The following is a 24,710-nucleotide window of genomic DNA, read 5'->3' as shown; positions in this document are numbered from 1 at the left end:
TTCCTTCAGGCTTATTTTAATCTGGGCTTTCTGTTTGCAACCTCTTGAACCACTACTCTTCATTGATAATAAACAGAAGTGAAGATCTTTGACTCAGAAAATATCTCCAAGGAAAAGTAGGAGTTCTTAAAATTTCAGAAACCCTGACTGCTTTTACTTAAAATTTCAGAAACCCTGACTGCTTTTATATTTAATTTTCCATGAGATTCTTCCTCCCAAATTCTAATTTATCTTAGCAAAATCAGAGGCAGCCTGCATCATTTTGATTTCATGAGACTGTTATCCCCAGACACCACACTCATGCAAATTTCAGATCAGTTTTGTTTTCATTAGTGAAAAGCAGCAACACAGATCACATAAATGGGGTCATACAGGAACCGCTTTATTCAAAATATTTCGTACACGCTAAGATATGCTGACTGTAGAACTGTTTCAGTCAAACTTCTCGCCATATGTTCATGTAAAAGCTACAAACCACCAGCCCTGTAACAGCATCCTAAAGCCTGGAAGTTTAAATCTTTGAAGAGAACAAATTTCATGTACTTACAAATCCTGTAGATGAGGTAAGGGCAAACCTTCCCTTCTTGGGCAGGTGTTTATGCAGTGAATTTTCTTTGTACAAGTCTTCACTCTATTCTTGCAAAAGCAAAATCAAAAGTGATCCTTATTAGTCAAGCTGAACACTTTATTAAATTAAATGTAAAACCTGTTTTAGAAATGGACAATGAAAATCAGAGAACAAAGATTAAACAGATGGGTTGAACTTTCCTGAACCGCTCCCTGCCGCCCTCCCCCCCCCTCCGATTCTTTGAAAACTGAAGTAATCTTTGAGGCAAAACAGGCGTTTGACAGCATCCGTCACCCAGAAGCTCTGTAGCAGTAGTGCTTCTTTGGTCATGTTTTGAATTTCTCTGTCAATTTGAATAGACACAACAGAGTCTCAAGCAGCGATGCTCACAAGCTGAGAAGGCAAGGACCATGTCACGTGCAACAAAGGGGAAAGGATCATTTTGTTACCTCATCACAAATATCAGTGTTTCCGAAAGATTCTCCCTTCACATAAATGTATGCAGTTCAGTGAAAAACACAAGAAAGCTTATTTACCTTTTACATGTGAAATTTAATACTCTGCGTAATAATATGCTTAACATTTTTAGAAGCTCTGAGATGTATCACATATGCCTTCAAGAGAGACAAAAATACAGATTCTTAAAGGTTATTTGAAAAGCATAAATGCTTGGCCAAGAGGTTTTAGAAGAATTCCCAAACAAACAGGCAGCACATGCATAAATATGCTGATTTTGTGACAAGCACTGAAAAGAAACTTCTGGTTAGCAGCCTGCCTAACCTTATGAATGGTTTAGTCCTTCCTTCCTCCATCCTAAGCGTGAAAGCTGCTATCCACACCCCAGACTTGATCTGAACTACAGAATGCGATGGCGAAATGCCTACTGACGTCGGATCAGGCCCAGCAGCCTCCAGGCTTGAGCCTGTAGGCCTTCACCAACCTACACTTCCCCACAACCAAAAGTCCCTCAAATGCAGCTGTTAAGGTATGTGCAAAATATCTGAAGCTCTTAATCGGACAGATCTTGTCCTTTGGAACAAGTAGAAATTTTGCCTGAATAAAGCAGTACAGGGTTTGGCGTGGCACAGCCAGTAATAATGAAGAATCACAGTTTCTGTTATCAGGGGGTTTTGATACATTTGTCTTTCTAAGTAAAAAGAACATACAGTTCTAAGTCATTTTTTTGTCCTTTTTTATTTTAATGGCTAAACATTGTAATGCTAGCTAAATAGAAATTCTTGTCTGTTAATAGGTTCCTTTAGTTTGTAATAAATAGGAATGCTAATGACTAAAATTTGGTATTTGGTATGCATTAGCTTTTGTACGTCTTTTCTTTACAGGCTTCATTGACATTCAATATGGCAAGCTTCCTTTGAAACATATTTATAAAATAACTACAGTATAATTAAACCAACAAAGCCATCTCTTAAGTAAGCTTAATAGCTCCGTTTTTCACTCTGTAAATTTTTTAGTTTAAGGAGGAAAAATAGTTATGCTTCAATTCTACTGTATATTTCATTTTGCATCTGGTATTTTCTTTCCATTTGCAATCTGTGCATATCTAATTCTTGAAAACTGTGATTATTAATAAGTGTGCATGAAAAACATGCTTTGTAGAATCTTCCACAAGAATACTTTTGTTAATGAGAACTGAAACATATCTTGGCAAAGACAATATAGGTAATACATGTATGTGTGTGTATATATACATATTTCAATAGCTAATGGTGGTGTAGTTAATACACAAAAATGGATTAATAGATATTGTAGGTAATACTCGAAGTGGATGCTGTTTAATAAATGTAACTAAAAATATTTTAATGATATAAAAGCAATAGGTAAATAAAAGCAATTACATTTAATTTTGCTTTCAGCTTCTGAGCTTTTTCTGTAAGCTTTAATAGAGGGGAGAGCTTGTGCAGAAAGCTAATGGTAGAGTCAGCATTAGCATTATTCATTAGGGTTTCTAAGTAGTACTTATTCCGAGGTATTTTCCGGAAGGCTGAAATGTTCTTGGTAAGGGTACTTGGATCCTGATAACCCTAATTCGTAATAATATCCCCCTCATTCAGAAAATTAAAGTTTACAGAGTCCTCAGCAGTCTGAAAATCTTTATACTATTTAGAAACATGATCGTGTTTACTAAGGACAAGCTAAAAAGTGATAGCTGGCATGATGGTAAGCAAAGTGGAACCTCGGCACTGTCTCTTAAACTCTGTCCTTTTACAGGCACAATAATATTGAGCCCCCATTTACGGTATGGTGAAGAAAAACAGTTGACATCATTGTTATAATCTTTATTTAAAACTGTTACCAAGGTTACAAATTACCATCACTGTGTGCAACAGGTCCCTCTGAAGCAGTATCATTACAGATTAACTGTAATGTGTAGGATTATAATAAAAGGCATAAGGGATTACGCACGAGCAAAAGTGCTAGAAACAACACAAATACATCTACACTATCCAGCGCATCGCGTCGCAAAACCTCCGCTCTCCGTGCGGCTTTTTGTTTCGTTCGGGCATTCAGAGAGATGTTAACCGTGCCCTGAAGTGGCTTTACCAGTGCCAGGGCGCGGAGGGGCAGGGTTTGTCTCGGCCTGGAAAACCGCCGCTGCTGGAAACGTCCCCAGGCCACCGCCGCCCTTGGCGGTGCACCGGCGCAAGGGAAGCACGCCTCCATTGTGCGGGGCGGGACGGCGGCGACGGGAAACGGCGGCGGCACGGCCCCCTCCCGGGGCCCGCAGCCCCAGAGCAGCCCGACCGGGCGGCGGGGACCAGCCCGGGGCCGCGGCCTCCCCCGCCCGCGGGGGGTCTCGCCGAGCGGCGGGGGCGGCGGGCGGCCGGGCACCTCCCGCTGGCCGAGCCGGCGGCCGCCCCGGCCGGCACCTCCGTCCCCCGCTAAGTCACTCTACCCCGCCCTCAACTTAATGACACAAATCCGGGCTCTTAAAGTCTTTGCGACTGATCGTACGCGCTCATTTATAAATAATGATCTCCATATAGATGCATAACAACAACATACCAGAAGTGTTTGGGGAGAAATCCGATTAAAGTCTATAGCTTTCTTCCCCGCTCTCTCCCGGAGCAAAAGTCTTGCCACAGGTCAGCCGCCGCGGCCGGCCCAGGCTGCGGGGTTAAAGGGAAGAAAGGGCTCCAGGCGAGCCGCTCCCCCGGCCGGCGGAGCGGGGGCTGCCGCCGAACGGCTGGTGCTGCCGGGGCGCGGCCCGCCGCCCCCTCCGCCCGCCCGGCCTGGGCCGCTCGGCCGCGCCGCCAGCGGGGACGGCGGGCGTTTCGGGGGCAAGGAGCCGCTGCCCCGGCCGGAGCGTGAACTCCGCGGCCGGGGCCGATGTCCCCCCGGCGCCGGCGCCCCCGGGCAGGGGCGTGGGGCCGCCCCGCTCCGCCCGGCCCGGCCGGCGGTGACGCAGGACCGCGCTGTCCTTTCCTCTTTCGGGCGATTTACGGGAACTAGAAAAACAAACATCGGGCTGTTTCATGGAACCGGTGGAGAAAGCTCCGAGGGGAAAGAGAGCGGGGCACATCCTTTTAGAGGAAGGACAAGGGTTCTCTGAGGAGGGAAAACAAAAGATGACAGTGGTGGCTGTAACCCCACCATGAACCAGGGACCTCCTGGCCACGCTCGGAGAGCTAACCTCCCCGGACTTCCCATTACCTCTCCATGACACTTCACTAATGCTCACACAATGGCCAACTGAGCAGTTCAAGTAAAGATATTTTAACCTGAACCAAACATTGTCTCCAGACAATAGGATGCAAAGCAACATCTGGTACCACACATAAACAATGCTGTGCAACAGCATATGCTCGACGTCTGGAAGTTTGTGTCAACACTAAGTAGCGGAGGAGGCTGTTGCTGCTCGGCATGAAACCTTCATAAATGGCCGCTCGCCGCGCCTCCGAGGTGAGCATCGAGCCTCCTTCCTCCCGGGGCATCCTCTCCAGCTGGAGGTTGCCCGGCCAGACACCTTCGAACCCCATCCGAGCCTCCGCCCTCCCGCCCTCGGAGCGAACCACCGGTGAGAGGTGCCACGGGGACAGCCCGCGGCCCGGCCTAGGGACAGCACCGGGTCACCCCTGCCCCGCCGCGGCTCCTGGGGACACGGCGCGGCCGCCGCCGCCGGTGGAAGCAGCCGGCGCTGAATGGCCAACTTCAGGGAAGCGCTCCTTGCAGGGGGAGGCTCTAGGCTAATGAAACAACGGGAGGTGACTATTGCAAACAGCTGTTCCTCATACATATTTCATTATACAATCAGATAATGCGTCTTACCACCTTCTCAATTATTCACAGATAAACATTTTCAAGACGTTTTGACATCTGTCTTAGGGCCTGCTATTAATTTAGTAATCACTGTGGTTAAAAATGTATAGGGACTGCACCTCACAAAAACTCCGATTTTATTTACGAGGACACCTTCCATAACAGCTCGCCCTCAGCAGCACGTCGGGTCACAGAGAGCCCCGAGCTGCGGGGCGCAGGCGATCCTCGCCCTGCAGCCCTCGCACTGGCCGCCCCGGGGGGGCTGCGCCGGGGCCGTGCAGCGCCGGGCACCTCCCGGCACCCTCCGGAGCTCCCAGGGAGAAGCGCCGGGCGCAGGACCAGCGGCACTTTCCCTCCCCGGTGAGCCAGGAAGCCACCCAGGAAAGTCACGTCCGTCCCCTCGGTTGGCACCAGCACTCCCACTCCTCTCCACGGGCAACGGGCGCTCACTGTTGCCTCGGGCCGCCCCGCAGGGGGACAGCCGCCTGCCCGGGTCGCCCTGGCTGGGGCTGCGGGGCGCCTGCTCCCCCCAGCACCCGCCAGCCCCCCGCCCAGTGTCGCCGCCAGCCGCCCGGGGCCAGCGGTGGCAGCTCCTGCGGCTCCGCTGCCCGCCGGAGCAAAGCCCGCGGGTCCCCGGCCGGGCGGCGGGACGCGCCTGTCCCTCCTGAGCGTCAGGGAACTTCTGACAGAAAGTTTGTTTCGCTGCCGCTTGGGCTGGTTGTAAAACTGCAAGGCTGTAGGGAGTCGCGGCGTCTTAAACCTGCCTCTTTTGTGTCTCTTCCCTGGCGATAATCCCTTCTCTTAAAAGAAGGAGCACACCACCCCCCGAAACACACATGCACATGCACAACTACCAGATGGCACACATGAGCATTAAAGAGCGAGTTAAACGAGCAAAGGGGGGAATCAAATCTCGACAACTTTCAGATACTTTAGTGATTAAACCAAACCATTCAGCACCTCTCCCCTCCCTCCCCTTCCCCAGGCTACCTCTTTTAACCACCAAATTCACAGGCAAGCAAGAATCGCCCCCCTTCACGACCCCTCATGCCCAGGTAAGTGGGTGGAAACGCGTGCGGGTTTTCCCGTTCTGCTACAAAAGACCTTGGTTACTACCAGCTTCCAGAACTGCGTGCAGGGGCACGGGGCTTCTGCTTTGCAGAGGGCGCAGGACCCACGCGTGAGCCAGCAGAACGAGGGAGAAGTGCTTCCAGCCTGGCCCCGCTCCTCTCCCTGTCCCGCTGGGGCTTGGCCGCCCCCACGGGCCTCACCCCCCCTGCTCGGAGACGGCCGCTGCCCGCGGAGGTCGCCGGCGGGGGTGTCCTGCAGCCACCACAGTGCGGGCCAGCGCATCCCGGCGGGTACCGGGCTGCGGCTGTAGTTGCTCTAAAACCTCAACCGGAGTCCCGGCTGTGAATTTCATCTTTAGCGCACCGCCAAGAGAAGGGCCGGCTCCCAGGGGGAACGGTTGGGGGATGTAAAAGCCCTTCTGCTTTGCAGGTGGAGGAAGGCAGAGGAGGATTTGGGGTCATACGGAAGAGGGGATACTCTGTGAGCTGGAACCAAGAATACTTACTGCTCCCTCAAAATATTACAGGCAGCTGAAGACCCTGACTGCCGATGAATGCTCTGTAAACAGCAAGAGGGTTAGTGGTGAACTCCGAGTCCCTTGTTCGGATCTACACGGAACCCACAGTTTTTAACGTCAGAAATAGGGGAAATCGGGCTGTGAAAGTGCGGAGGGGACCCTTCCACCTCAGCAGCGTTCGTCGTGTTTTAAAGGGCAGCGTCAGAAGCCCTAGAATAAACCCGGCGCTGGAAGCTTTCCACCAGCCGCTCTTGAATTGGTCCTCCGCTCCCTCAGAGCTGGTCTGTGCCTACCTGGCCCTTGACTTCAGCTCTCTGAAGTCCTTGGATAGTTTCAGCACTGTACTTGCAACTGTGTCCCCGCAGAGCCGCCCTGCTCACCGTCCCCACCCCAGCCTCAAGACGTCCTTCGCCCTATTGATTTGCGCTATAGCCAAACAGGGCGAAAAGACGAGAATTGTATTCGACAGATGCTGCTCACTCGTGAATAACAGGTTCAGCGCATACGGTATCTCTCGCCATTATCCTGTAAGTTAATATTGAGTAGCAATAGCTGTCTAAATATCAAAATCTATTTATAGGGGATGCAGAGCCATGACCTCTCCACCTGACCTTCAGGAACCGCAGGCTGGAAAACAGGGCAAAATGGGTGGGGTGGGGGGGTGGTGTGTGAGCCCAAGATTACAATGGAGCTTTGTGCGTGGCGGAGCTGGGCTGGGCTGCCTTTGTTCCGAAATCCTGAGGGGGACTTGAACCTTTAGGACGCCCCCGGCCCTGCGGCCCCGGGGAGGAGCGGCTCTGTCCGACTTCTCCGTGTCCCCGCCGCGATCGCGGTGTTGCTTCGTCCACTTCTGCCCATCTGCAAAAGCTGGGATTTTATTCGCATTAAAAAAACAAACAAACAAACCACAAACTAACAGAAAAAAACGAATAATGGGAAAAGATGAAGCAGCGCGGTTGACTAAGCAGCAAGTCCCAGCGCGAGTTGGGGGCGCGGAGAGCTCAGCATAGTGCAGACCCACAGCTTAAGGAATCACTTTCCATGGGGGTAGATGGGAGATGGGGGGTGTTCTCTTATTTTGCTGCTCACAGCCTTCCCAGCGCAAATGAGGGGTACGCGGAGGAAGGGGAGCTTGGGGAGCCTTCCCACCCCGCCCCGGCACGCAGCAGGATGGGGGAGACCCGGGGGGTCTCAGGCACTGCCTGGGGCCCCCCGCAAGGTGGGTGTCCGGGCCCTGGGCCGGGACCCCATGGCACTCCGCGCTCCCGGGGGTCGCCCCCGCCCACCCCGTTCCCCACCGGGCGGGGAGGGGGAGGATGCTCCATAGCGTCCCAGAGCAAGGATCAGTATTACAAAGCTCATCCCCTCGGGGCGAGTGGAAACGGGGGGGCGGGGGGAGAATGCCGAAGTACTTTTTCTTTTTACAGAGCCGTGGAGAGCTCGTCCAGTCTGAATTAACAACGGCGTAAACCTAAAGCAACTACGAAACCGCCCTCCCCCCGCCCCAGCCCCAGCTCCCGGCATTAATATGGCGCCTGCGAGCGAGAGAAGCACTTTTCTCGATGTTTGGCAGTTGAAACGTGCTCCCTGAAGGTCACCCCAGGCGACGCGCCCGCTGGATGCCGCACAGGGCGAGGGCGCGGGCCGGGCCGGCGGCAGCCCCCGCAGCCCCCGCCGGGGACAACAGCGGCCCGCAGCACGGGGCCGGCTCCCACAGCCAGATGTGCCCCGGCTTGGCTTTTTTCAACACCTTTATCCTTCTGTGTGCTTAAGGGAGACGTACCCAGTTTCCCTTTCTATCGGGGGGGGGGGGGGGGGGGAACACACCAAAACACACACCCCCAAAATCCCCAAACAAACCGGGTCTCCGAGGGAGTAATTCCTTGTGCCTGGAAATTAAAAGGCTCCAATCTCCTGTGTGACCCTGTTAAGACACGGGAGTGCTGTTCGCAGCTACTTTGGAGCAGCAGTCTCAGTTAGTTTGGAGGTCGGAGCTACTGTTCTTCGGAAGCAGGAGTGTCGTTCAGGAGGCAAACCCTGTCCCCGGAGCGGCGTGCGGGCTCCCTGCCCGCCGGCTGATGCACCTACCAAAGGAAGAGAGAGGCAGGGCTGCTAACGGCGCTGTTGAAATGTTCTCTGCTTTCTCCTACCGAGGGCTAAGCAAGGAACAAGCTTCTCTAGCTGCCTGAACAAAATGAGAAAGGTGATTTACTTTTTTTTCTTCCTTAAAATCTATCCTTGGCATTTGCGTCCCACTTGAGGAAAGTGTCTGAAAATACATCCCCCAAACTCGACCCACCATACTTGGCAATAATCCCCTTTTAAATCTTGGATCTTGCTACTACATTAGGTTCCGTGATATTGCATTCCAAAGAAAATAGACTGGGTATTAGAAGAGGAATCTCCTCTTCCTAATGAATATTTACCCTGAGGTCATTACATCCGTAATGGTCCTCGCTTAACTTACCTTCCTCCCCTGTTTCTCTGCTAGAGACTGTGATTTCAATCACAATGCCCTCGATTTTAAAGTGCCGTGTACCATTTAATGGCGGGGTGCAGGCAAGGTTAGAATATTATTGACTTCATGCAATATATAAGATGGATACATTTAAGACTTTTAACTTTTTGTTGCAATGACACGCTGTATTTTTATGAGATACCTATTATGCAGACAGAACCATTGTGCTGTAGCTGCCTCACAGTTGCTGGATCGTTTCTATCAGATGAAAGATTTTGAATAGTTTTCTTTCAACAATGCATCCTTTTGGTCTTGATACAAAGAATGTAGGCACGGTATACACTTAAACAGCTCTGTCACAGAGCAAGATTAAATAGAGTATATATCGAATGCTGTCTGCAGTATAATACGCACAGGGAACAGAATGGAGCTCCATCCGCCGCTGAAGGAGCCCATTAAGGTCTGATGTCCTGGGAGCATCTTCCAGATTTCCCTTATCTGTGATATTCGCTAAGCTGTTAAAAATCTTTACAGACGGGCTGTAAAATCGGCTGTTGCTCACGGAAAGACCGAGTTTGATAAACGGAGCCTTGCAACAAAACCTGCTGCTGGCGCTGCGGTGAAGGGGCAAACTGCGCTCTACCTAGTCCCCCACGGCGGCGGCTGCCTGGCTGCTGCAGCGCCGGGGCAGCCCGGCCCGAGCCAGGAGGCTTCTCCCCACGCCCCCGCACAGGCTCAAGGGGGGGCCCCGTCCAACGCGGCCCCCGGTGCTCCCCGGCACCCTCAGCCCCGCCGGCGGCCCCGGGCCGGACAGCGGGCGGTGGCGGCGGGCGGACGGTGCCCGCGGCCGGCCGGTGCCGGTGCCGGGAGCGGGGGCGGGGGTGAAGCCGGGGGGATGCTCCGCGCCCGCAGCTCCCCCTCCGGTGCTCACTCGAGCGACTTGACCAAAGTGCACGTGCTGAGCCCAACTTTCCTCTCCCCCTTTCCCCAGCTTTGTGCTCTCCGCTGATTGAGTCCCCATATTAAGCTCGAGATCCTTTCTAAGCAACTGCTAAGAAGTCAAGAGCATCCTTGCTTGCTTTCTCTCCATGGCCTTTCATGCCCTCAATTTGTTATTCTACTGACACTTTTCTTAAAGTTAGCGCCTAGCATTGAAACATTAGCAACAAAAGCCCTGGAAAATCTCTCCCTCCTCGCCGCTAAATCCTCTAATGGGTCAGTGCATGTCGAATTTTTATTTGATTTCCAATAATCTCTAGCACTTCAATATTAAACCTATCTCAGCCCAGCGCCTCACCTATGGGATATTTTTCAGCTTCGCTTTGGAAAGTGGAGACGCTCAGATTTCCTTCCACGTGCACCCACTAATTTATAAATGAGTGTATACAGCTGTCTTCGTATGTATCTATGTCTCTATATCTGCGGTAACGCTTTCATTTTGTGTCAAAATAACATATCCTGTCACTCCACGCCAAAAGTATATTTCTCGAATGAAATAGCACCGCAAGCTGCATCTTCTTTATCAAACCTTCATTTCTGTTTTACCCAATTGTTAAATATCTTTTCATTTCTTTTCCCATTTTAAAATGTGTATTACAGTAATTGTTACTTGGAGGTCTTTTGTGTATCTATAGCTCCTTTGATTCATATCTTTTCCTTTCTTTTAATCTTGTTATGCGAAATTATATACATATTTCTCAGGAAATCCAAGGAGCATAACTTTATTAAATAAAAACCCTCCTAATCCTGGAGTTTAGCATCAAATATCAATTTTTTTTTTAGCACACGTTCCTAACCCATGTTTTTTGAATGAAGATCCCTAAGTCCACTTTACTACGCGGATTTTGTGAAATGATTCTTCAGCTCTCTGATTTAAATAAGTTTTAGTGTGAACCAAGAATGAACATTATCCTCTAACCTGAGGTCAAGTGAAGGGTGATTTACATGACAAAGAATAATGCCCATTTTGTCCAATACGAAACAACTTCACCTTCGGCATCATTAAGAAGAATTTAGCACTTTCAGGGCTTTGGGGGTTGGGGGTTTTTTTGGTAAATAGTTGGCTATGTATAGCGCAATTTCCCTTTTATAAATCACAATACAAAGGCCAACTTCTTGTGCTCTTGAATTTCGGCATTATTTTTATAGCCTTAAGTAGAGCGAATTTGCACCTGCTGGTATTTAAACTTTAACATATTAGCTAGGGAGGACTTATCAGCCCGGCGCACTGCCTGGAAACAAATTAACAATCTTCATTAAAGTAAAGGAAGGGGATGACGGGGGGTGGGGGAAGAAGTGACCATCTTAAGACGTTCTCCCGGATCTCCCCGATCTATGCAGGTTCCGAGTGGATTGTTTGGGGTCCTTATAGCAGCAAAATTACCGCTTTACTCCCCCTCCCCCCAACACACACACTCGCTTCCAAATTTCTGCTGCTCTCCGGGCACTTTAACCCTCTCGATGCCTCCTTCCCCTCCGCCTGAGCGGTGCCCTGCAGGGGGAGGTTACGGGGAGGCAGGGGCACCTCGCTGCACTCCGGGGGCTCAGCCCCGGCGGCCCCCCACGCCCCCCGCACCTCCCTTCGAAAGCGCTGCCCCCCAAATCAGGTTGTGCTCTTGGCGGTCTCCTCGCTCTCTTTTGTGGCCGTTTTCGGCTGAGCTCTCTCCCTCCCCTCCTGTCTCTCTCTCCCACACACACACACTCCACAAGACCCCGTGAGGAAGTGATCTTAATCTAAATATCAAACTTACCGTCCGGAGGATCCTGCCTTTGAAAAGTTCTGCTCTGCTGGGTCTCAGAGTTAGAGAAACAACCGTCATCCCTCCTTAAGAGCTCAGGGCCGGGGAGAGGGGCTGCGGGCGGAGGGCCACGGGCGGGGAGCTCAGCTCCCCGGCTCTGCCCGCTCTGCGCCCCCCGGGCCGCGGGGCACCCAGACCCCCTTCCCCGCAGGCGGCTCCGGCGCGCTCGGGACGGGGCGAACCGGGCACCGGCCCCAGGATTTCTCCCGCCGACACGGGCGAGCGCACCTAGACGTGCCTCGGCGGGGGGGTCCCGCGGCGGGAGGGGGCCCCCGGGCAGAGCCCCGGGTCTGCCCGGCCGCCCGCTTCTTTGGGGCGGGGGGGGAGGGGGGGAGAGAGTTGGGGAGGGGGGGTGGGGGGTGTCGTGTGCTTGTTCACAGCTACACGGGGAAAGTGGGAGCATTTCGTGTTTACAACCGGCTCCGGCTCGTAATGGTGAGATGTAGTTCAAGCAGTGCTCCTGTGTGTCGCGGGCTCTTAACCGGAGCTTTGCTCAGTCATTGAGAGCAATAGAAAGTATACGGAAATCAATATATAGACAGTGTGGAAGGCAGATAATGGATTCGAGTCAGTGAGTGTTATAATCTGCATTATGGGCTTCCTATTGTTTAGACTGAGCACAAATTTCCAAAGGGTGAGGTGTTGGGTTGGGGTTTTCCCCCCCCTCTCTCTCTGCCTTCTTCTTCTCCTTTTTGGAGGGCTTTGTGTGCATAGGGGGAGGGGGAGTGTTAAATCCTCCTGCCACAATTATCAGAGTACCCCCCCTCTTCCCGCCCGCCCCATCTGATTTTAAAGGTAGTGCTTTCACGGCGAAGCTAATGACTTTCATTTAATTGAACATGCCCTGATGTAGCGGATTGTTCTCGCAGCCCTGCCGCCTTTGTTACTTTTGGGGGGAAATAAAGCTAATCAAACCTTTTGTCACGGCCAAATTCTCCCTCAGGGTCTCCCAAACATTTGTTTGAATAATTCACCTCAAGAATTGAAAATACTAATTGATTTTAAAATGCTAGCCCGGAGGGACGGGGAGGTGGGGGGTTGGAGGGGATGTGGGGGGCTGGAAATTGGAGGCGAAGAGCAAACCTCTACCTGCCAGCGGCAAAGCCTCCGCAGCCGCTGTTCTCGCCGGGAGCCTCCTGGGCCGGGCTGTGCCCCCCCCCCCCCCCCCCCCCCCAGGACTGCGGAGCCCCCGCCGCTGCCGGCCGCACGCTCCGTCCCCTCCCTCGGCCTCTTCCCCCCCGCCCGCCGCCGAACTGCGCCTGGTCACCTCGGTCTCTGATGCTCCGCTAAAGTGCCGGCGGTGGCAGGGGTGGGCTCCGCCGGGCGGGGAGGGGATCCCGGTCCGGGCGCCTCGGCCCCATTCAGGGAAGAATTTTGATGCGATTCATTAGAAGTAACGAGTTGACATAAGGTAAATCTACATCGAGGGGGCCTTTCTTTGAGTGCATGGGGAAGCTTCATTAACCATCGCTAACAAGGCGTGCAAATGCTCTGATTGGGCAGCTTTCTTGTAACGCCAGGGCCTTAGCAGGATGCCCACCTAATGAGGGTCACTACAAGAGACTGATAAAATATTCAAATTTTCCGTCGCACCAGGAACTTTGTACTAAAGGAGAAAGTTGAGGCAACTGTGTGCTTGTTTACCTTGGGAAGGCACACTCGGGGGAGAAGGCATCTAGCTCTGACATCTCCATCTCCCGGAGAAGCCCCGAGCTGGATGGTAGCTGCTTTTTGGACATTTGTTTGTTAAATTCGTCGACAGATTTCCTCCCGCCTTCCCTCGTTTTCCCCCGGTCTAATTATGTTTCTCCGGGCTTTAATTCGCTGATAAATAAGTAACTTGTATGCAGGATACCACGCTTTTTTCTTTTTCTCTCTTTTTTTTTTTTTTTCTTGAAGAAGAATTATTAAAATCAGCCTGATGGCTTTAATGATACGTCAATCATTTCAAAGTTGCTGCTTGTTGCTAATATGTCAGCCTCTGTACACATCACCGCTACTTCCCTCGCTGCCGCGTTTAAAGGCTGTCCCCTCCTCCCCCCGCAATTTGTTTCTTCAAGTTTTCATTGCTAGGTTACGATTTCTAATTAGAGCTAAGTATTTCACTTAATATTTAATTTAGACGCCCAGCACATATATCATACCTAGATCAGTCAATCAAGTGTCCCTTGTTGATAATGCTACATCATTAGGAGTTGTGTTTAATTCAGGAGCAAGCGACTGCACGGCTGCTGCTACTGCTGCTACAGAGCAGGTAACTTTCGGCTGACGGGAGCTGCCAGCAGATCCAGAGGGATGCGGGGAAGCAGCCCAGCCCGGCGGCTGCTCCTCCATAGCGTCCTCGGGAAAGTTTGCTGCTTCCCAAGCCGGCATCTCGCCACGGAGGCAAGCTGCACTCTTTTTCTCCTTCCTTTAACAACAACAAAAAAAAAATCAAAAAACCACTCATGTTTTCGTCCTCCAACCTCTGTGTTTATGCAAAATAAAGTGGGGAGGGGGGGGTGCCCAAAAGTTTGACTTAGAAGCTGGACCACTGTTTTGGACCAGTAATAAAATACTCCCCTCGTCTCCTTAATCCAATCCAAACCGTTAAAAAAAAAAATCACTTGCCCACTTGTTCCTTAGCACGACCGGTACAGCACACATGGCATCGACAGGGCTGCATTACAGGAGCCGCATGGGCCACATCTCATACACCCATCAAATACGCGTCCATGTATCTCGGGAAATCGTGACTAAAAGAAGAAGGAGAGGAAGAAAGAGAGAGGGAAAGAGGGAAGGGAGGAGGAGGATAGCTGTGTTTGTAAAGACAGCATCAGTGCAAAATTGTCAGCCCTTGCCACTGAAGACTGACAAAGTTTCAATTAAATCGTAATAATAATAATAATAAGCCTAAGAAGACCAACACGATGGGTTCTCCTTTACCTGCCCCGGGCTCTCCCTCTCTCCCCCCATCGCCTTCCCCCTCGCCGCGGCCGCGGTGCTGCATTTTCCGCTCGTCGGTACCTCGACCGCAACCCCCCAGCCCCATCTGAACCCCTGTCTCCCCCGATAAAAAAATAATCAGCCCTTGCAAGCGTCGACTGAGTCACTCCCGAGTCAGGATTAAGGGGCACTAACTAGGCAGCAGAAAATCTCAGCCTCCTGGGAGCGACCATCAAAACAAGCAGTGAAATAAAAGAGCTTTCCTCTCTGCTTCCCTTCCTCTGCCCGGAAAAGTCCTCCAGGTTGGCAGCCCGACACACACACACGCACACACACGCACACAACTTCGCAGGGCTCCCTCCAGAAGAGAGCACCGGCTTGTCCTGGTTTATTTAGGGGGAGGTTTGGGGGGGGCGGGGGGGGGGGGGGGAGCTGCTCCCCTGCCCTGCAGAGCCACATGTCATTCTAGCAGCTGAAACAATGAATCATGTGGGATCAAGCAAGATTGACTGGAAACGGACGGCAGGCTCCCCAGCCCGGGGAAGACGGCTGTCGGTAGCGAGGGGGGGGGACCCCGCCTGCCACCGCCCCGGACCCCCGGGCCCCAGCGCGGGGGTGAGGAAGGGCGGGGGGGACCGCGGCAGCGCACCCCCGGGGGGCTCCCCCGCGGGACCTCCGCCTGCCCGTAACAAACTTACAGGATCCGGAAAGGATTTTCCCAGCCGAGAGGGCAGCCTCCGTCCGGCCCCGGCCGCCGCCGCGCTCCCGCTGCCGCCGGCCGCACCCGGCCCCGCGTCCCGCTGCGCGCGCCGCTCCGCGCTGCCCCGCGCTCCCCTCCGCGCCCGCTCCGCGCCGCTGCGCGCTGCCGCCGCTGCGTCCGCCCCGCTGCGGCTCGGCGCCCGGCGGGTCCGGGCTCGGCATTAGCCGATCCCATTGACAGTTTGCAGCCAGCAGCTGCAGTCATTAAAAGCCATTTACACCCTGGCCTCCTCACACAAAGCTGGAGCGCCAACAATTATCTGCTTGCACATTTCAGGACATGAGAGTGTGTCCCTAACAGGCTTAGGGGAGCGCTGAATCCCCGGCCGGGCTGGGCGAGCACCGTCTCCGCTCCCCGAGGTCTGGCTAACGACCACCGCGCCTCCGTGACCCGCGCTGGCGAGCCGCGGGAGCAGAGGCGACCGTTTTGGGATGCTGGCTCCGTCCCTGCCGGGGCTGCCGGCTGGCAGAGCCCTGCGCTGGGCGTCCGCGGGCGCAGGGAGGAGCGCGGGCTGCAGGGAGCCCTTGGCATCAGCTGAGAGGCACATCAGGGTTGTGGGTTTGCTGGGCTTTGAACACACAGGCACGCACCCAGAGCAGACGTGCATTGAAATGCCCTACAGAAGGGTATTTTGGAAGACATTTACACCAGAAATGCAGTTGTATGTTTCTTATGTCTAGGGAAAAGAGAGAAAGGGGGGGAGAGAGGGGAGAGAGAGAGAAAGAAAGAAAGAAAGACTATATATTGAAGCTCTGAAAGGTTCACCAGGAATTCTAACAGAGGGACGCAACCTACAGGCAAACGACCAGTGTATGATAGTCTGGGAGATTAAAAAAAAAAAAAAAAAAAAAAAAAGAAAGCCGGTTTTGTTATTATTCTGGAAATACATTTTAAGGTAGTTTAATTTGCAGCTTGAAGAAAAATGGAATCAAATATTAAGAAACTCCCGCAGGAATTCCCCCCACCCTCCCCTCTGTAATCCTTTACATAAAAGGAAAGGATTACAAAGAAAAAGATTTTGTGTGTATGTGTATTAAAATCTTTGGCTAAACATATTGTTGTCCAATTAATACCTCCAAGTCGATTTGTAGAGGGGCTGAGAAGTCTCCTTCCCTCCTTAGCTGTGCAACTGGAAATATGAGCCAGGGAGGGAGGGAGGGGAAAAAAGAACTTTTCCCCAAGTCTGTTAACAGAAGTGTTTAAGCAGATCACTAAAAATTAAGAGGGCGAGTTATTTCCATTAAGACTATGAAGCCATGTAGCACACCGATGACAGTTTAGTGGAAATCAGATGAATGTGTAATACAGCGAGCTTCTTCCAGTCCAGCAGCTCTTCCAACTGGACCTATTCATCTGCCACTTGGAATTATTTCACGAGGAGTGCGCTGTGAAAGGATCACAACCAGTTTGGAGCCCTGCTAAAGAACTTCTACCACCCATAGCAGTATTATTACTATCCTTCGGATAGGGCAAGTCACGCTATGTTTTCACATTTTAATTGTAATATCTCTCTCCCCCCCCTCTCTTTCCCTCCATTGATGTCTGAAAGTAGTTTGGGCTCCAAGCCTCACCCCTCGATCTCCATCGGAATGCAGAAAAGATCTTTAAAAAAGTTTTGAATTCCTCAATGATTTTTCTTCTAGAAAGGCGGCTTAGGATAATTATTTCAGCTTTATTGAGGGCAGATTAGTTGAAGTCTGGATGCTGCGTTTCAATACTCGTTGTACATGCCTTTACAATGTCGGTATTGTTTGCTACTGTGTGTGAACCTATTCAAAATATACACTTTTTAACACCAAGCAAAGTCCTGTCTAAATATACACAGTAAGTCTGGAAAGATGTCCATGACCCGTACAAATCTCTGTAAATCACACTTCCATAGCTACAGAAACTAAACAAAAGAGTTACCAGCTCAAGATGCTGATTAAATCTTCTTAAAAGCAACATACCTAATAATAAATATAGTTGCATGGTAGCAAGGTCTGGCGACCCAGTTAGGTCTGACTGAGGGATGGACTCAAACCACCACAGAGATTTTCCTTGCTCCCAATTAAAAAAAAAAAAAAATAAAAAAAATAAATATCTGGGTTCAAACACACTTTTGCTCGCCTCCCTTTCCTCCTCCCCGCACAGAAGCCCTGCATGTTCGGGGCAGAAATTGCGGGGAAAAGGAGAGGTGCGGTGTAAAACCTCAGCGGGTTTGGGGGTGAGGACCAGCCTTGCAAGGTCGCCGGGCTCCGGAGAAAGGAAGGGGCGAGAGGAGGTGAGGAGAGTGGAAGGAGGAAAGCCAGAAGGAAAGAAAAACAGAGTGGAGAGAGGGAAGAGAAAGGAGAGGGAAAGGGAAGGCGAGAAGGAGCGGGAGGGTGGGGGAAGCCAGGCGTGGGACGGGGGAGGCAGCGAGCGGGGCGCCGCCGGAGCTGGGCGCGGAGCGGGGCGCGGAGCCGGGCGCGGAGCGGAACTGCCGGAGCGGCTCCGGGCTGGGCGCCCTGCGCGGCGCTCGGCCGAGCCTCCGCGGAACTCCGCGGGCGGCGGATCCCTCCTTCCGCGGAGAGAGGCTGGGAGCAGGAGAGGGGAGGAGAGGAGAGAGACTCTTCAGGGAACCAGGGCTGAACCCAGCCTGTACTGTATGTGCCTGCTTCTGGGAGGGTCACCGGCGTGAGGATGGGTCTAATGATCTCATCTTTCTTTTCTTCCCCGGCACTATTAGTGCTCAGATAGGCAGAATGAAGTGAAACTACGTGCAAATCATGTGTAAATTGTCTCAGTTAGGAGCCCTTTATCCGAACGTGTATCCCAGCCTGGCCCATTTACTTTTCCCCCATATCTCCTTTAGCTTTAACGAGGCTCGTTAAGATCACAATAATATTCCACCCTCTAATTGCTCATCCCATTCAACAAATATGTGCACACTGCTTTTCGCATTATTTGATCCCTTATTTAGGAGGGGTGTGGAGAGAGAGGGGGGAGAGACAGGGAGAAGGGGAAGTGCTGAGATTAGGAGTTGCAAAGATTAAGAAGAAAAAAAAAAAAAAGAAACCACAAACCAGGCTTTTCCACCAACCGCCCCGCTTCCCTCCCCCCCCGCGCATTTGGGTGAAGTGGTAAAAACCTTCCTTACGTACTCCGTAATGATTGGCAGGGCTGACAGTGATTGGCAGGGGCTGCCATGGCAACGCCACAACGACACTCAGGAGACCAATAGAAAAGCGAAACAAAATGTTTCAGCGCTGCACTCACTGTGGATTTAGGGGAGATATTATGAGGCTGTTGTCATTAGGGCGATTGCTGTTGAATCACTGAATCCTGACTCGGCGGCGGCGCGGGGCCGGGTGTGTGTGAGTGCGTGTGCGTGTGTGTGTGTGCGTGAGCGCGTGTGCGTGTGCCCGCGTGTGCATGTGAGTGTGTGTGCCCCCGTGCCTCTATGTGGCTGTGTGTGCGTGTGCGGGTGTGGATGCGTGCGCGGTGCGTGTGCCCTTTCCTCCCTTCTTCCTCCCTTTCTTTCTTTTCTCCTTGATTTATCTTCCCCTCTCCCCGGTCATCCCATGGTGTTCAGGTCCCCGCTAGAGCTTTATCCCACCCATTTCTTCTTGCCAAACTTCGCCGCCGACCCGCACCACCGCTCCCTCCTTCTCGCCAGCGGCGGCGGCGGCGGCGGCAGCGGCAGCGGCTCGGGCTGCAGCCCCGGTGCCGGCGGCGGTGGAGGCGGCAGCTCCCGGGCACCCCACGAAGAGTTGTCAATGTTTCAGCTGCCCACACTCAACTTCTCCCCGGAGCAAGTGGCCAGCGTCTGCGAGACGCTGGAGGAGACTGGAGACATAGAGAGGCTGGGGAGGTTCCTCTGGTCGCTGCCGGTGGCGCCGGGGGCATGCGAGGCCATCAACAAGCACGAGTCCATCCTCCGCGCCCGGGCAGTGGTGGCCTTCCACACGGGCAACTTCCGAGACCTCTACCACATCCTGGAGAACCACAAATTCACCAAGGAGTCCCACGGCAAGTTGCAGGCCATGTGGCTCGAAGCGCACTACCAGGAGGCCGAGAAGCTAAGGGGTCGCCCGCTGGGGCCGGTTGATAAATACAGGGTGAGGAAGAAGTTTCCGCTGCCCAGGACCATTTGGGATGGCGAGCAGAAGACGCACTGCTTCAAGGAGAGGACTCGCAGCCTCCTGAGGGAGTGGTACCTGCAGGACCCTTACCCCAACCCCAGCAAGAAAAGGGAACTGGCTCAGGCCACGGGGCTCACCCCCACGCAAGTAGGCAACTGGTTCAAAAACCGAAGGCAAAGAGACAGAGCGGCGGCGGCTAAGAACAGGTCAGTGGGGCTGCGGGCCCCCGCTCCGGGGCGGGGGGCGAGGTGGGCGGCGGGGCCCCGCGGGCGGCCGCGCTCCGCACCGCGGCTCGGCGGCCGCCCGGCCGGCAGCGCGCCTCTGCCTCTGCTTTCCTCCTCCTCCTCCTCTTCGTCCTCCTCCTCTCCATCACCGCCACCGCGAGCAATCCGTGCCCCCGCCGGGCGGGTAGGTCTGCTCCCGGCAGCCGCAGGGACGCGGCGGGGGCCGGCACGGCTCAAAGTTGCCCGGCGCGCCCCAAGCCCTGCCCGAGCTCCCCACGGGCTCCCGGGGTGCGGGCCGGGCTGGGGCTCCCCGCGGGCGTGGGCAGCTCCGGTCGCGTGTGTGTATGCGCGTGTGTGCGGGCGCGGCGGCGGCGGGGGCAGAGCCCGGCTCTCCCTGCGCCCTGCCCGCGGCGGCGGCGGCGGCCGTGAAACCCCACGGCCCCGGGTCGGTGGGCTCTGGCTTTGCTTTCTGCTCGTGGGGATCTGCGCCTGGCCGGGCGCTGGCGCCGCTGCCCCGCCGAAGGGCCGAGGCGGGCTGTGCGATCCGGGGTTGCTGCGGAGCGGGCGGCTCCGCTCCAGTTGTTCGTGCTCTCTGCATGCGCGGCGGGACCGGCGCAGGCACACGCGGACCCCGGAGCTGTTTGGCTCGGGGAGAAAGAGGGAAAAAAAGCCTTTAAGGGATCGGGAAACCTCTTTTTCCCCCCCATCCCCATTTCTGTTTACACCACATGGCGACCTGGCCCTCCGGTCGTGTGTTTCCTGTGCATTTACGCTTGCATTTATTTGCGTGCTTCTCGGTGTCTTTTTTTTTTAATATATATTTCTGCTTTGCCATGATAAAAGCGAGGCACCCTTCTTTCTTTCTTTCTTTTTTTCTTCGTCACCCTCCGTAAAAGTTATTTTGCAAATGAAAATGGACGCTTAATCTAGCTTGACGCATTGTTTTTATTTTAATTTAAGTCCGGCTACCGCTGTAAGGGTGTAAACAAAACTTCTTGCTCTTGTAAATGCTGTCTCGTAAATTCCTCCTAATTATAGCACTGGTGCTATTGATTCTAGATTCTGTAGGAGAAATGCAACCTAAAAGTGCCTCGCCATTTAATTTCCATTAAATGGAGAACAGATCAGCTTAGAACTGTAAATAAACAGAAGTTGCCTACGGATGCTTTTGTTGACTCAGCGCTCTTGACAGCAGATGAATGCACCAGGAATCGTAAATGGGTAAAAAATCAAAGACGCTGAAATTAGAGAACTTAAAATAATGAGAAATGTGGAATAAACCGGCTGCATTTTTCTGTCCTTTGCAGGCAGTTAAATAAAAATATCCCGGTGAGAAGCAGTTAAGCGAAGAGTGTATTTTGATTCACACTGGCAATGCTAGGCGCTAGAGGTTGTGGCCGGCTGCTCAGTCCAGGGGCATTTAGGTCTTTTCCTTGAATCAGGCTTCCTCTGGGTTTCGGGCAGAATAAGCGGGCGCAGAGGATGATTCGCAACACGCGAGGGAACCTAAAAATTATTTATTGCCTTAAAAAAAAAAAAATAGTGTTCAACGGCAATGTACCGTTGAGTGTTGACGGTGAAAGGACCGGCACTTTAAAGCTGATTTTGGCTTTCAGATGGAAAAGGGACTTAAATTTCGAGCGGAGAGAAGCGCTGTGTTCCGCAATCGCCCTCTTCCATTTTATCCCCGCGCTGCGCCCACGGGACGGGACTTCGCCCCGGTCCCGCCGCAGGGCCGGAGCGTTTCCCTGTGCCCTGGAAACAGCGGGGCAGCCACTCGCCAGAGCACAAAACGCGGATCCTGCGGGATTCTTTCCCGCTTCAGAGCGGGCGTGTGGCAGCTTTCTGCGGTGGCCAAGCGTTTCGGGAGCCCGCACGGCCACGCTTTTCTCCTAGGCCCGCGGTACTGCGGGGTGAGCGGCCCGTCTGGGGGAAGGGCGGGCGCTGCCCGCCTTTGCCAAACCACGGGGCAGGGAACGGCTTCTGCCCCCGGCCCCCGGCCACCTGAGACCCCTGCAGCTGCCTTGGCTCTGCGTGCCACCCCGGGGCGGCCTGCCCCGGCGGCGCGGGGGAGGCCCGGCCAGGGCGCACGGCTCGGCCCTGCGGGGCTGCGGGGGCTCCGCGGGACGGCGGCCGGGCCGGGGCCGCGGGGCGGTGCGCGGGCGGCCGCCGTGCCCCGGCGCGGCCGGTGTCTCAGAGGGGCTGTGCTGTTGTTTTGTCTCCCGGCGCGATGCAGGCTCCAGCACCAGGCGATAGGACAGAGCGGCATGCGGTCGCTGGCAGAGCCCGGCTGCCCGACACACAGCTCGGCCGAGTCTCCGTCCACGGCGGCCAGCCCGACCACCAGCGTCTCCAGTTTGACAGAAAGAGCCGAGACGGGCACCTCCATCCTCTCGGTAACCTCCAGCGACTCGGAATGTGATGTATGATATCGGAAAACAAACAAACAAACAAAAAAAAATCCAAATCCAAACAGCCAAGCACCCTCTCCCCGACTCGAGCAAAACAAACCGAGGCAACCTAGAATCAGGACACACACACGCGTGCACGCACACACACAGCCGGGAGGAAAGAAAAGGCCAAACCCGACCCAAACATAATAGCAAACAAACAGACAGGGATCAGAGAATCCACCACCACCACCGTCAGCCAACACCACCACCAAGAGATGGAGCTAAAACTTCAACAGTCACAAACGCTGGTGCTGCAGCGGGAGGGGTGGGGGGGTGGGGCGGGAAATAATAATTATTATATATATAAAAAGAAAAAAAAAAAAAAAAAACAAAGCAAAAGTGACAATTGTATTCTTTTTAGGACAAGCACGATTTCTCCTTTGCGCTTTTCCATGGACGCATTTCACCCACTTGCATGATGATGATAATTAAATTTATATCTGGGAAAAAATATTCTCTATAGTAAAGGAAAACAAACAGAAACCAGACAAACAAATACAAACTCCGATCGAATTTGTACAAAAACAAAAAATGAAAAAAATTAAAAAGGAACTCCTTGAAGAGGGAAATAACAAATGTTTATCGCCTTTTTGTTGGTCCTATTTCTCTCTTTCTCTCTCCCTCTCCCTTTCTCTCTGTTTATTTGGTTGTTGGTTGTTTTTTTTTTAAGTCCAAGTGATGGTCCAGCCAAGATGCAATTTTCTGTTTTTTTGTTCAGCAGACAATCATTCTATTCGTAAGCACCTTTTTTTCTACACTTCTGTCACTGCCTGTGTGGGTACTGGTTATAAATGTGGAAAAAGAATAGTTATGACTGTAACAGATTTTTATTTTTATTTCAAAATTTTATATGAATTATGTATATCTTAATGATGCGGTCATTTTCCCAGTTTGTAATATATGTGTAGAAATGCTTGTATATGATATTTGCTCTACTCTTTCTTTCTTCCTCCCCCTTCTCTATCTATCTCCCTCCCACCTTTTCTCTCTCTCTCTCTCCTTTTTATTTTCCTTGACTCGGTGTTCCTTGCACAAACTTAGCTGTCAAGATCTGACGTGCTAGGTTTTCAAAAGGGACCTCAGCGATAGAAAAAAAAAAGGAAAAAGAAAAAAAAAAGCTTAGGGTGCAACTGTAGTATCTTATGCAAAAGCTATTTTGAGTATTTCATAGCAGCTTTGGGGGGTCTCTTCTTAAACTCCACGTAGGACGCTTAAACTATTGTTTCCTTAAACTGCGTGTTTATCTATATGTACAAACTTTCTAAATCAAATACAGTATTCCATTTTCTTATCTATCCAGCGATGTTGGTGTTTTTGTCCGCCACGGAAAAACACGCCCTCCCCGTGGACGCTTCGCCCCACGCCCTGCCCCGTCGCGGCTCCGGCCTGCCCCGGCTCGGCGGAACGCCACGGAGAGGATCTGGGGGGACAGGGGAGGCCACGGGCGGCAGCGGGGACACCGGGCTGCAATAGCAGCGGCGACGCGGGGCACGGCCGTGTCCCTCCGGGTCCCCTGCGCCGCCCCGGGCTCCAGTCCTTCCTCGGCCGCCTCCCCCCCGCCCCCCCTCTGCCCTCTGTCCTTTTTTTGTGCACTCCGAGCTGAAAGGCTCCCCCGGCCGCCTGTCTGCAGGTCCGGGTGTCTCCAGAGAACGGTTAAGACATTTCAGGATTTGTTTTGTAGCTTTAAATGAAAACAAAAACATAAACTCCTCGCCCTAAGCGGGCTGCAGCTCCTCCCCTCGAATCCGGAGTATATTGTAATGTGCTGAAAGAAGCCTTTATTTGCATGACTAACAGTATTTCAGCATTTTTCTTTTTTTTTCTTTTCTTTTTTTTTTCTTTTCCTTTTTTTTTTTTTTTTTATTAAAGTTTTACTTTGCCCCGAGCAGATTATTCAGCCGTGAATTAACGAGAGGTAAATTCTAGACTTGTTTTTACTTGAAAATAGAATTTTGAAATTTACCAGGGATTTAGGGGAAAACGTGCCTGGAATTTCTTGACCATTTCCAAACTAATTTGGACTTCCGATCTACCTTTGTGTTGCCCGAGTCCTCTCTCCCTCTTCCGACCTCCCCTTTTCTTGGGAAGTCCGAGCTAGGTTTACGAAAAGGCTTAGGAAGCGCCTGGGCATCCCCAAGAGGCTACCAAGGGATCTGGGAGAACCTCCCAGGGCGTGCGATCTTAGAGCAAGCCACTGATGGGTGACTTTAATGAATAAGCTGATGTACAATTACGTTCATACAACTTTGGTGCCCCTGAGGAAAAGCCGCGCGTGTGCTCTTAGAGAGCGCATAGGGGACGTTTGTGTCCCCCTCCGGGAGACCCCCTTGGCCGGGGCAGGAAAGAGTTTCCGCGTTGGGCTGCTGAGCGCCTTCGAACTGCGGATGCCCGCGTAGGGGTCGCAGGAGGGCATTTCTCCTCCGTTTCCCCGCGGGAGGTGCCGCGGGGAAGGACACGGATGGCCCGAGGCAGCGCCCGCCCCGTCGGGGTTCGCCTCCCCCGCCCCGCGGCTTCTCCCAACGCGCGGCTCCGCGGCGGGGCCTCCCCACCGGCAG

General features: G+C 52.8%; 1 protein-coding gene and 1 long non-coding RNA gene across 20 annotated transcripts in view; one reads left to right on the top strand and one right to left on the bottom strand.

Annotated features, from left to right (window-relative positions):
• Nucleotides 1-18,468, bottom strand: part of LOC308072138 — a 34,607-nt gene extending 16,139 nt beyond the window's left edge. For 10 of the 18 annotated variants that reach the window (XR_013931510.1, XR_013931511.1, XR_013931512.1 and 7 more), the window contains exons 1-4: nt 15,314-18,468; nt 14,297-14,425; nt 12,958-14,096; nt 548-8,518 (exon numbers count right to left, since the gene is read on the bottom strand). This is a non-coding gene — a long non-coding RNA (uncharacterized lncRNA). The other 8 variants (XR_013931520.1, XR_013931521.1, XR_013931522.1 and 5 more) reach the window with 8 other exon arrangements.
• A 152-nt stretch (nt 18,469-18,620) lies between these two features.
• Nucleotides 18,621-23,450, top strand: SIX3 (SIX homeobox 3). Of its 2 annotated transcripts, XM_080408605.1 has the most exons (3): nt 18,621-19,684; nt 21,939-22,098; nt 22,517-23,450. In XM_080408605.1, the coding sequence occupies exons 1-3, from the start codon at nt 18,918-18,920 to the stop codon at nt 22,616-22,618; spliced, it is 1,029 nt and encodes a 342-aa protein (XP_080264731.1). In that variant the 5' UTR covers nt 18,621-18,917; the 3' UTR covers nt 22,619-23,450. The 2 variants fall into 2 exon arrangements, with proteins under 2 accessions (XP_080264731.1, XP_080264730.1); XM_080408604.1 differs by having other exon boundaries at nt 18,626-19,684; nt 21,939-23,450.
• The last annotated feature ends 1,260 nt before the right edge of the window (nt 23,451-24,710 follow it).

The sequence above is a fragment of the Falco punctatus genome (genome assembly GCF_963210335.1).
Source record: "Falco punctatus genome assembly, chromosome: 12".
Taxonomy (NCBI): domain Eukaryota; kingdom Metazoa; phylum Chordata; class Aves; order Falconiformes; family Falconidae; genus Falco; species Falco punctatus.
The sequence above is the reverse complement of the archived record's forward strand: the minus strand, read 5'-3'. Positions and strand labels throughout refer to the sequence as shown.

Bases quoted from the DNA above. Each gene is read 5' to 3' on its own strand.
- SIX3 (XM_080408605.1), top strand. From the start codon at position 18,918: ATGGTGTTCAGGTCCCCGCTAGAGCTTTATCCCACCCATTTCTTCTTG. The intron at 19,685-21,938 runs GTCAGTGGGGCT...GGCGCGATGCAG, and splicing joins GCGGCGGCGGCTAAGAACAG to GCTCCAGCACCAGGCGATAG. The intron at 22,099-22,516 runs GTAACCTCCAGC...TATTCTTTTTAG, and splicing joins CGGGCACCTCCATCCTCTCG to GACAAGCACGATTTCTCCTT.